Source organism: Ambystoma mexicanum, chromosome 7p (assembly GCF_040938575.1).
Source record: "Ambystoma mexicanum isolate Mex_15411 chromosome 7p, UKY_AmexF1_1, whole genome shotgun sequence".
In the NCBI taxonomy this organism is placed as follows: domain Eukaryota; kingdom Metazoa; phylum Chordata; class Amphibia; order Caudata; family Ambystomatidae; genus Ambystoma; species Ambystoma mexicanum.
Window position 1 is genome coordinate 492610908 of NC_090939.1, and position 12284 is coordinate 492623191.

Here is a 12284-nt window from a genome sequence, read left to right on the forward strand (position 1 = left end):
TGGTCACTAATTGTACCATGAGTAAATGTGCATATTGGGGCACGATTCAAGTACCCATGACCTTCCCAATCATTTGATGGCACGTATCAGACCAGTACCAAATGTGAAATAGTTGTGAGTGTAGCTGAATTCTCTGTAGTTGCCTATAGTGTCAGCAAGCATGTTATGATCACCATGCGCATTCTTACATGCCTCAATGCTGTTGATTGGGGGGTGGGGGGAATGTTTCTGTAGTGACTCCACATCCATGGTTGCTAGTAATGTGCTCCTTGGGATGTGGCTATATCATCCAATTTGCGGAGTAGATCTGTAGTGTCCTGCATATATTAAATGTAAAAGGTATTTGTACCATACACTGTCACCAATCGGAATTGGTCCCCAGGCGCTCAAGCGGATCTGCAAACAAGAAGTTTCGTCATGATCTTTTGAGTTCTCTTTTATATTGTTTGGATCGTCCTACAGCTTTTAGTAATAGCTATGTCAGAAAGTTGCCTGGGTGCAAAGTCAGTTAATTATGACAAGTGCTCATCCTGTGTCTGCTGGTTTGATCATAATACTTTGTTGTTCAAAGGTTTATAGCCCACTTTCGTGACTTTGTCGGGTGACGAGTGTTGAATGAGTTTGTCTAGTGGAGTTCACTCTGTCAAACTTTCAATAAATCGATCCAGTTGTGGGTTGCGCCCTATGTCCGGAGTCAAGTTGGATTTTATTTCTAACTTTGTGTCCCAGTTGTTAACTATTTCATTGCTGTGGCTATTATCCGATTTGTCATGAAAGAATAACTTCAATCTGTTTCGTCTGACGAAGACTTCATGATCACTCTACAGTTCCATTTTGTCATTGGGTTTGGAAGGGCAGTTTGTCGGCCATGTCTCCTTTTTCTGTGACGTCCACTGTACCCATGGTCCTTCACATGTCGAGGTCCCTCAGATTGTTTTTTTTCCACCATCATTGTCGGATGCTAAAAAGCAGAGTTCCTTTTTTGGCTAACGCCATTAATTATCAACTAATTAGAGATAGTACTCTTTCTGTCCTTTATATTACTGATCATCGACGAACATCTTCGACAACAGTTTCAAGGACAAATGCTGCTGCACGCAGAACTTGCCTTGACGACACTCCTACGGCCTTGGAAGGCCTCTTCTGGGCCTCGGTCCATACCGTAAGGAGATTGGGGGTTGGACATATCTTAGGCTACTAAGAGAATGCATATTTCCCCTTTCCCCATTTATTATCGCTAAGCTGCTTTTCCAATTAGTCATGGAAAATACACCCTTTAAATTTTACCCCAACTGTAATAAGAAATGTACCTGGAATGACGAGCACCGCGTGTGCAACCTCTGTCTTCCGAGGGATCACGACGAGGGTCACTGTAAAGCGTGTCAGCTTACCAAGACCGTAAAGGACTGAAAAAAACAAATGTTGGGCCCACCACGCCATGCAGGCCGAGGCCGCCATGGACATGGAGGGACCTTCCAGCGACTGCAGCATCGCTTCATCTCAGATGACGAAGGTGAAAGGGAACCTCCAGTTTCCCACGTACTAGTCTCCGACCCCATCACACAGGCTGGCGGCGCTGTTACAAGGACAATGCATGGTGGCATCAGCACAGACACAACACTCCACAGCAAGCACACAACCCAGAGACGAAAGTAGACGGCAACACCGTCTGCAGGGCCGCACATGGCGTTGCGGGGAAGGTCCCCTAGTTCCCCGTCCTCTGGGCATTCGAGATCACGCTCGCCTCACCACAGGCCCCAAAAGTCGAGAGTAATCCAACTTGGACCAAGTGTCCAATACAACCACCGAAGACTGAGTGTCAAGAGACGCGACTCCGGCTCCCCCATCTGACCAAATTAGACAACCTTCATTAAGGTTGAGATCAGCAAAATACCAACAGACCTCAAAATTAACTTGTCTGCTACAAAAAGATGTCCCAGAGACACTTCTTAAAGGGAGAACTTTGAAAAAACACACTTTGAAGAGCCACCATTCCCATACGGAGGAAGAGAGTACTTCACATGAAGAGAGAGAGTATTTCCCAGGGGGAGGTTTCTGTGTCTGCAACTATGAAACACAAGAAGCATCCTGCTCCTGACCAACCCCCCACTCCTGTAACTATTCAAGTTCCTCTGTGGTCTGCTGAGAATATTGATAGTGATGAAACACATGTCCTTTATGGCCGATTTGAAAGAAAAAAGAAATCCTCAGGCAATCCAAACTTTCCAAACCACGCTGCCAACTGGTGTGGTCACATCATCACAACCCCCAGCAAAAAGGGCACGTCCAGACACCCTTCAAGACGCACCTCAGCAGGACCCAGACCATGTCGATCTCTATGACCCCAATATTTCAGATTCTGAGGAGCAAGAAACCGCAGGGGAAGTAGATCATTGCTACGATGATGATGATGATGATGATGTAGTTTACATCTTACCTTCTTCAGATCAGGTAGACCCGCCAGTGGCAGACTCACCAGTGGATAACCAGCTACTATTTAACAACATGCTCCTAAAGGCAGCAGATTATTTCCAGATCCAAACTCGGGAGACACAGGTTGACAAAGATTTTGTCCAAGACATTTTGGGTGAAAAAAGAGCTGTAACCCAGTTTATACCCATATTGCAATCTGTACAGAGAAGAATGCAGCCTTCTCTGGAAACCCCTAATCTAACGCAGGCAGTAAACCCCCCGCATTGAGAAAATATTCCGCCCAGCTCCCACTGACCCAATCTACATCAGGGGTCAATTAAAGCCAGGCTCACTGGCTTTAATTGACCCGCAACCAGGAAAAGGGCAGGAATACCTCTCGCTTCATCAGACGCACCCCCCGATAATGAGAGCAAGAAGATTTACACTTTCGAAAGAAAAGTGACCACATCAGCGGCATATCAAACTGGAATTGGCAACAACACCACTTTGCTGGCAAGTTACAAGTGCTACAAGTGGGAGGAGATTGCAACTTTAATGGCCTCAGCCCCAGAGCCTCTAAAGTCCCAACTATCCCTTGCAGTAGCAGAAGGAAAGGCTGTGTCTAACTGCATCTTGAAAAATAACTTGGATGCAGCAGATAATGCTGGTAGAATCATCACAGAAGGTACCCTTATTAAATGTCATGCATGGCTTCACCAATCAGGCTTCAAATTAGAGACGCAGGCAACACTCCTCAGTATGCCAATCGAACTTAATGTCCTGTTCGGCAAGGCGGTTGAGGATGCGTTAAGAGTGCCAAGGAAGAGTATGACACTCTTAAGAGTCTAGGCCAGCTTACTAACAAACCATCAGGCCAAAGAGGCGGAAACAATTATCATCGCTTCAGGGGACACGATTCAAATAGGGGTTCCAGATATGGCCAAAACCAGGGATCCTGGGGTTCCAATCAGGGGCAGGCCTCTCAAGGTTTCGTGGCCGGGGGATACTCCTCTTCCAGAGGTGGAGCAACTCCTCCAAAGCAATGACCACCCGGTTCAGGTCCCTTCCTAAGCCACTCCAGTAGGAGGACGTATAACACATTTCACCCACGCATGGGAGGGAATCGCCTCGGACAAGTGGGTGCTTTCAACCGTAGCGGGCGGTTATTGCGTGGAGTTACTGCAGTGACCCTCCAACCATTTCCCGCGTCCGAGAACCACCGCAAAGGAGGAACAGCGCATACTGGTGGAAGAGGTAGCATCACTGCTGTTAAAGGACACTGTCGAAATCTTCCCGGCAAACCAGGTAAACAAGGGTTTCTCTTCAACGTACTTCCTTGTGCCCAAGAAAGATCTAACAATGCACCTAGCATTACATCTGCGCCCTGCAAACACCTATGTCAAACCACAAAAATTCGGTGTGACAACGCTTCAGAAAGTAATACCACTGCTTAAGCGGGGCGACTACATGGAAACCTTGGATATGAAAGATGCCTATTTTCATATTTCAATGTTCTCAGCGCACAGAAGATTCTTGCGTTTCAGGATAGCAAACCAGCACTACCAATTCAAAGTGCTACCCTTTGGAACAGCATCTGCTCCAAGGGTATTCACCAAGGTACTGGCGGTGGTGGCAGCGCACCTGCACAGGGAGGCAATCCCAGTGTACCTCTACCTGGACGACTGGCTGATCAGATTAGTACTCCCAAATGTGCAGGCAAAATACACAAAGAACTATAAACCTTCTTTTCCAATTAGGTTTCTCGATGAACGAGAAAAAATCGAGCCTTGTACCAAACAACATCAAACAGTTCCTAGGAGCTGTCATAAAAACAGAAGAAGGGCTAGTTTTTCCATCAAAGGAAAGAATCCAAAACATACTGCTGCAAATACCTCAGTATCAAGCCGGTCACCAGATAAGCGTATGCAAAACTGTGTTTGCTCTGCATGATCTTGCATTTACCTGGTCCCACGCGCACGATTGTGCATGCCCACAATAATAGGAGTGGTTGGTGAAACAGTGTTCTCAGGCAAGGGGTCAGTGGGACGATCTAGTGGTAGTTTCACCATCGCTAGTACAAACCGTTCGCTGGTGGACAAATGAGTATCTGTTGAGAGGAAAAGCCTTCCACAATCCTGCGGTGCAAGCAGTAGTTGCAACAGACGCATCACTTTCCGGGTGGGGGGCACATCACCTTCATCTCACAGCACCTGGTCTGTGGACTCCCATCACTGCACAGAACCATATCAACCGGCTGGAACTTCTAGTAGTATTCAAAGCACTACAAGCATTTGAAGCGCAGCTGACAAGTCAGTCGGTTCGATCCTAACAGCAACACCACTGCAGTTTTCTACATCAACAGGCATGGGGGTACACATTTTTCAAATCTGTCCAAGCTAGCACAGAAAATATGGAAAAGGCCACTCAAACATGGGATGTCCCTGACTTCCCAACATGTTCCAGGGGAACTCAACACCCTAGCGGACTCGCTAAGCAGAGATCCCCTGCCAGAAGATCACGAATGGCGCCTCAACACAAGCCTCGTAGAGCACATTTTCTCACAGTGGGGTTACTCCACGCTAGACTTTTTCGCTACAAGAGAAAACAAGCAATGCCCAGACTTCGTGCCCAGGTTTTCCCAACCAGACTCCAAGGGTAACGTCCTATGGATGAGTTGGTCAGGGAAATGTGCTTACGCTTTTCCCCCAACTCCACTAATGAGCAGAGTGGTGAACAAGATTCACAGAGAATAGATGATGCTCATCCTAGTTGCTGCCATGTGGGCAAGACAACCCTGTAATACACAGCTGCGCAAACTGGCGATGTGCGATCCCATCAAACCCCTGTGCTAGACCAATTTGCTATGGCAGCACAGGGGACCATTACACCCTCAACCTCACTCAATGAACTTGGCAGCGTGGCTCCTGTGGTCATAGAGTTTGGACATCTTAATCTATCACAACGGTGTATGGATATCCTCAAGGAGGCACGTAAACCAGACACTGTTATTTCGACAAGTGGAGGAGATTTGTAATTTGGTGCAAGTCTAAACAAATAAACCCCATAGAATGTACTCCATCCCACATTCTTCATTACATGCTCCACTTTCTAGACTCAGGGTTAGACTTTAACTCTATAAAGGCTCACCTGGAGACTTTATCAGCATACACCACCTCTCACAATAAAGTATCATGGTGGAAAGTTCCAGTCATGAAGGCATTTATGGAGGGAGTGAAAAGACTCTACCCTCCTATTTCGAACCCACTGCCAGGCTGGGATCTCAATGTAGTACTTGCAAAGCTCATTGCGCGCCCCCCCTCCCCTTTGAGCCTGCGCATAAGTCAAGTCTTAAACACCTCACATACAAAACTGCTTTCTTGGTGGCTATAACCTCCATAAGAAGAGTCAGTGAACTTCAAGCATTGTCAGTGCACGAACCATTCTTTGTCATCCACAAGGACAAATTGGTTTTAAGAGCACACCCTATGTTTTCACCCAAGTTAATTTCCAAATTTCACATAAATCCATTGAGCTACTGGCCTTCTTTCACAACCCAACAAGCTCAGCTGAGAATAAACTCCATACACTAGATGTAATGAGGGCGGTCATTTACTATGTAAACAAGACCAGACCGCTCAGAAAAACAGACAAACTGTTTGTCTACGTAGCACCAGGTAAAGAAGGAGACAGCATTTCCAAAAATGCCATCTCCAGATAGATAGTCAGATGCATACAACTCTGCTACTCTTTATCAAGCAAAACACTGCCTATCACACCAAGAGCTAACTCCGCAAGGGGTACAGGAGCTACTTTGGCCTTTATCGCAAACGTCCCGCTGAACGCCATCTGCAAAGCAGTTACATAGAGCTCAGTACACTATTTCACTCAGCGCTACTGCATTGACACGCACTCTAAAGCAGATGCACAGGTGGGAAAAGCGGTTTTAAAACATCTTTTTGCCGCTGGTCCTTCTCACAACCCACCACCTTCTCCTAACAATACTCGATAATCTATGCATAGCATGTGATCTAAGCAGATTCCACAATCCTCAGAAGGAATACATTACTCACCATAATCGTATTTCTGATGCTTGTATCTGCTTAGATTCAGATGCGCGCCCACCCTTCCTCCCCTTGGAGAAGGTGCATAGATGATTTTATGAGCTTTATCTGCAATTTATCTGCTTTAGAACACCTGTTCTCGCGCTACACTTCATGCAACCTCATGTCTGAAACAAAACAATCTCAGGGACCTCGACGCATGAAGGGTCATGGGTACAGTGGACGTTACACTAGGGATAGTATTACTGGCACACCCCATCGACGTCCCTTTTTGAGTTTCGAAAACAACAACTGTAATACTCTGCAGCTTCCACTAGATGTTGGCCTATGCATAGCATGTGAATCTAAGCAGATACAAGCATCAGATATGATTACGGTGAGTAATGTATCCCATATATTGAAACATAGTTTTGAAAGTGTACATTTTTGTTTTCCCAATTTAAACTATGTAGAGTGGAAGTTTTAATGCAGATAATTCACACCAGGGTATTGGCTCTCCTGAGTACTAGTGGAAGGCTTGCTTCAATATTTATGACTAATCAACTTGTCAGGTACCAAAGAGCAGAAGGACCTCTTGCTATAGTTCAGAGATGCTTACCAACTCTCTGAAGCAGTGTCTGGTATAAGTGCTATTCTCTGCTGCAAAACCACCCTCAGTGCGAGGGGTTATTCCTAACTGCCTTTGCTGTGAGGATATGACCCCAGCAAACGGAATATGGTATAAACAGTCTCACTATGTAGTCTTATAGTTAATACCACAGCACCCTCGAGCATGCATTCTTTTAAATGCCAACATACCCCATTCACTTTGGCAGAGGCTGGTCCAGTGTTTACATTTCATTCTTGGTCTTTTATGATAGCTGGAATGCATCATAGAGGTCCTTACCTCTAATCTTTCTGTTGCTAGCATTGGCGAGCCGCAGCTTTGAGCAGCACCAGCCCCCGTGGCATTAGCGGGTCCTGCTGCGGTTTTTTCCTCGGCTTTCTACGGCACTCTGCGTTCCCTTCTGTTCACCAGGGGTTTACAACTGCCCCATAGCCTTTGGGTGGCGCCCTCACAGAACGCAGAGGCACACAGAGGAATCGTGTTCAGAAGCCTGGGAACTAGGTTTAGGATGGACGGAGTTTAGCGCGGTAAGCTTTACCTGCTCAAATGTGTATTGGCCTGCAGTAAGCCCCCGGGATAAGCTCTCGCTTGATGGAGACAACACAATCTTTTCTCTGTGATCGTTTACTTGTAACTTGTGGCTAGGGTACTGCGCCCACTCCAAGTGCCCTCACATGACTCTTTGATTGGCTGTCATGGCCTCAGGCAAAAAGTGCAGAGGGAATGGGGTGTCAGACCCATTGTATGGGCACATGGGGGACACGCACCTGCAAGAGTGTTTGGGGGCGACTGAGAAAGAGGATTCTGGGGGACGTTTGCCATAAAAGCCAAAGTAGCTCCTGTACCCCTGATGTACCTACCCAACTTGAACAATGGCCCCTTCTCATGGCCATTGTTGCCAAGGAACTCCTCCTTTGCACCAGCCCCTTCGACCTGGGTACTCTTGTGGACGCACTAAAGGACTGGGTCCTTGATTTACAGCAATCAAATGCATCCCTGTTCCCCCAGACGGGTGTGCCCACCAGTCCGGTGGTATTTCCACCATCTTTTAAAGCAGACATTGCATGCCAATCTAATTTACATAGGGCCACAAGAGATCAGGACACGCAAACTGGTCCACCCATTGAGCATTCCCTAGGAGCCAATGGTCCTACATTAGTCTCCGAAGTAAGAGTCAACTGCCCTGTGGCGGACCTTATAAAATCAGCAAAGGAATTATCACCGGCCCCTACCTCTAGCCAATTGCAGTTAAACAATTCGTAATGGGTACTGGTGGATCCAAGAAGCCACCCAACAATGTTTTCTAAAAAAAAAATCACAGATGCCCAAAATAACTGATCCGTGCACTTTTGATTTCATCATGGAACATTGTTATCACCAACATCCCGAGACAGGAAGGAATTGAATACAAACAAACCTTACTTCTTAAAGTCTTGGCTTGGCTGCGACAGAGAACCGGTCCTGGGGTCGTCAGATTGGCCGATCTGATGGTTTTACGCAGACTTGATCTAAGTGACTGGTGTAGTCAATCTAACTCTGACTGTGTCATAGACGGTTGTGGGGGTAGCTCTCTGCTGGCTTATTTAACACGATGTAAATATGTCCCCAAAGGAGCCTCGCACTGCAGCCTAATACTGTAAGGTGTTTTTCATGTTTCTCCTTCATTGATCATCGACCACCTTGTTAGCACCCAACCTGGATCATAGCCATCCTCAAACTGGCTACCTCTGGCCGTTCTGGAATTTACGCATCCTCCCTCACTTTCGTTAAATTTATAATTATATGTTTTATGTGGCTGATGTTGTATTTACGTTGTACTTGACTTTGTCTGCGCCCTCACGCCTCAGGGTCCAAGGCTGCGTGATATAAATACATTTGATTGATTGAAAAAAAAAAACCGGGCTGGACTAGTATTTCTCAGATGGGGCATGTTTGCATGTATGCAATTTCTGACTTTTAGATTAACACTTTTTTTACGTTTTCCACAGTTTTTTTTTCAATTTCTTTTTTTATCAGTTGTCGAAATTTCATTTCAGGATTGGCTATCAAATGTAGTTTCAAGCCAGAATATTAGGACAGTTTATCCTTAGTGGGCAAGCATATGACCTCAAAGATGCAGCATTTCCGGTTTGTTGCTGCCTTACATTTGAAGTGTTTCCTATAGACCAGGAAAAGTGCAATATCTTTCTTAAGATTATTAAGGACTATGTGCTTCTTGACCTAGTTGAGTCCTGTCACAGTCCACACGGCATGTTTAACTGGCATTTTGTACATAATACCAGTCCTCTAATTCATTATTTCTCAGTAATGGAGATGCATTAATTTCCTAGCAATCAAAATGTTTCTGCTTTCTGACAGTTGGCTAGTTCATGGGTTCCTCTGTTGTACTGACAACCTCTGTGATCGCACATATTTCCCTTGCAACAATTTTCTTTTTAACAACATATGGTACTCCTTTCTTAACGAGTCTCACCTACAGTTAGCTGTTCAGTGAAAAACAAGTGGTGGTGTTGCCTGTGTGCAACTCTGGTAATGGTTACAATGATCAAGTCAATGCAACCTAAAGACGAAGCATTGTTTTAATGCAGACAAATGTTTGGTAAAGCATTAATGCAACGCCTGCCCCAAGCAAACCTGCATTAAAGCACAGAGGAGTACATTGATGTAGCTATTGTATTAGCAGGTCACACCCACCCAGGTGTTTCAAACTAATATTACAGATTAATGATAGTGGGGACCTGTGAAGATGGTGGTAACCTGTGAAGATTGCAGTTTAAAATGCATATTGAATTAGGAAAAAATTCTTATTTTTCAAAATGTAGACCTGCTGTTAACTTTAACAACCTTTCGTTCATTCCTTTGTAGGGCGAGTCGGGACACCCCATTTTATGGCTCCAGAAGTGGTAAAAAGAGAACCCTATGGGAAGCCTGTAGATGTCTGGGGTTGTGGAGTGATCCTTTTTATACTGCTAAGTGGGTGCTTGCCTTTTTACGGAACAAAGGAAAGATTGTTTGAAGGCATTATTAAAGGAAAATACAAGGTAAAAGGAAAATCATTGTAGAACTGTTTGGTAAAGATCACTTTAATAATAGAAATGTTTATATAGTGATTGCTCCACTCTTCCCAAACCAGTGTGTCATTTTGTGGCACTTTTCAAAAGGATGTATACCCCATTTCAGTGCTTGGGACACTTCCTAATTTACCACATCCATTCTATTGGGGCCAGCCCCGAGACCCATGTTCTGTCATCCTCTTTCATTACCCCCCTTATCCTGCACCCATTAAACTCGGTTTTACCACCCTGCATCCTGGTAACTGTCCCACATTTTCCACAGTAAAATGCCACAATAAAATTCCCTGTGCAGAAACTGCTGCAATGGGATACCCTAAAGGGGAAGTTCACTCAAAAATGTTATTGTTTCAAAAGATAGGCCTTATTAAAAAAAAGTATATACAAAACATATTTTTAAAGAAATTTCCTATGTAAACTTTTGAGCAAATGAGGCTCAAAATAAAACATTTCAAGCACTATCGGGCATCCATTTTGTGAAATGAATGAGCCTCCTGTGCTTGTGTTAAGCCCCGCTCGGGCAGCAATAATCAAGCAAACCCCCCCCCCCTATTTGGGAGCTTTTGCTTACTGCTGCCAGAGCAAAGCTTAACATTTAGAGACTTTCATGCCTTGACTTTCATTTCACATTTTTTACGCTCCCCAAGCCCTGGGAAGCACAGAAAACGTCAAATGAAAGGCACAGCAATTATAAATACTTCGCCAGACGCCGGCGGAGATTTCATAATTGCTTCAACTTTTTTTTTTCTAGTTTACCGTGCACAGAAAACTGAAAACTAAAGTCGCAGCAATTATGAAAACTCCGTCCACAGCCGGCAAAATACCCAAACACCCAGCCAGGGGAGCCCGGGAGACTTTAAAAGAATGTACCAGCAATTATAAATACAACACACTTGTATTTATAATTGCAGGCTCTTTGGCTTTACGTCTCCCAGGCTCCCCCGGCTCGGGGGTGCTCGGGAGACTTAGTGCGAAAGTACCGGCAATCATAAATACAACAACATTATATTCATAATTTCCCATCCATCTTTTGAAGTCTCCCGAGCTCCTCGGGGAGCCCGGGAGACTTGCAGAGAATGTACTGGCAATTATAAATATAACGCGGTTGTATTTATAATTACAGGAACTTTCGCTTTGTCTCCCGGGCTCCCCTGTCTCGGGGAGCTTGGGAGACTTTAAATGAAAGCCACAGTGATCATAAATACAACAACATTGCATTTATAATTGCCTGGACTTTCGATATAAGTTTCCCGGGGCTCCCCCAGCTCAGGGGAGCCTGGGGAAAATAGCACAATGAAGCACTCACTAGCAGCACGGGGGAGGAAGGAGCCTGACGGCATTCTCTGCTTTCCGGCTGTAATAAGCAAAAGCTACCAACAGGTGGCGTTTGCTTCATTATTGCCGCATGAGCAGATCTTAACAAAAGCACAGGAGGCTCATTCATTTCACAAAATGGATGCCCTCTAGTGTTGACATTTTTTACTTTGAGCCTGATTCGCTCAAAATGTATATAGGAACTTTCTTTAAAAATATTGTTTGTATATATTTTTATTATGGCCCATCTTTTCAGACAATAACATTTTTGAGTGAACTTCCCCTTTAAATAGGTGTTACTACCGTAATCTTTGGGTGTGGGGGGGGGTAGCTCATGAGGGGTTACTAGCATTATAAATGGAGCAAGTTTAGTGGTGGTTGTTGAATATTTCCAGTGGAGGGGCATTAATATCTCCTTACTACTTTGCCCCAAAATTTGCATCAGTGAGCAAGCATATTTTGTTCCGAATAGTTGGTGAAATGGTGCACATAACAATTTTTGAGAAAAACGAAGTAAATAGCCATACAATTTACAATCTATTCTCTGTTAGCATATGAAAAAATACAATGGATGCCAGTCACCAATAGTACACAGGATCACTTTAAAACATGTTAACACTGTATGCCAGCATTGCCACTGTTAAGTCTTATGATGCTGGTGCCCACAGTATATGCCAGCATAAAAAATATATTGCTTTCATGACGTTGCTGCCGCAATATTTTTCTGTACTGCTACTGTAAATCTTTAATGCTGCCCCTTGCCCTGTGCACCCTTTACCCTCCCTGCAAACTCACACATCGCACTGTCACACACATAAA

The 12284-nt window shown here is 44.8% G+C and overlaps 1 protein-coding gene across 10 annotated transcripts in view; it reads left to right on the forward strand.

Moving 5' to 3' along the window:
* The window catches only part of CASK (calcium/calmodulin dependent serine protein kinase), a 2777982-nt gene that overhangs the window by 1254956 nt on the left and 1510742 nt on the right, over positions 1 to 12284 (forward strand). For all 10 annotated transcript variants that reach the window (XM_069636511.1, XM_069636508.1, XM_069636509.1 and 7 more), the window contains exon 7: positions 9946 to 10121. In XM_069636511.1, coding sequence (XP_069492612.1) covers positions 9946 to 10121 — 176 coding nt within the window. The remainder of the gene's footprint in view (positions 1 to 9945; positions 10122 to 12284) is intronic.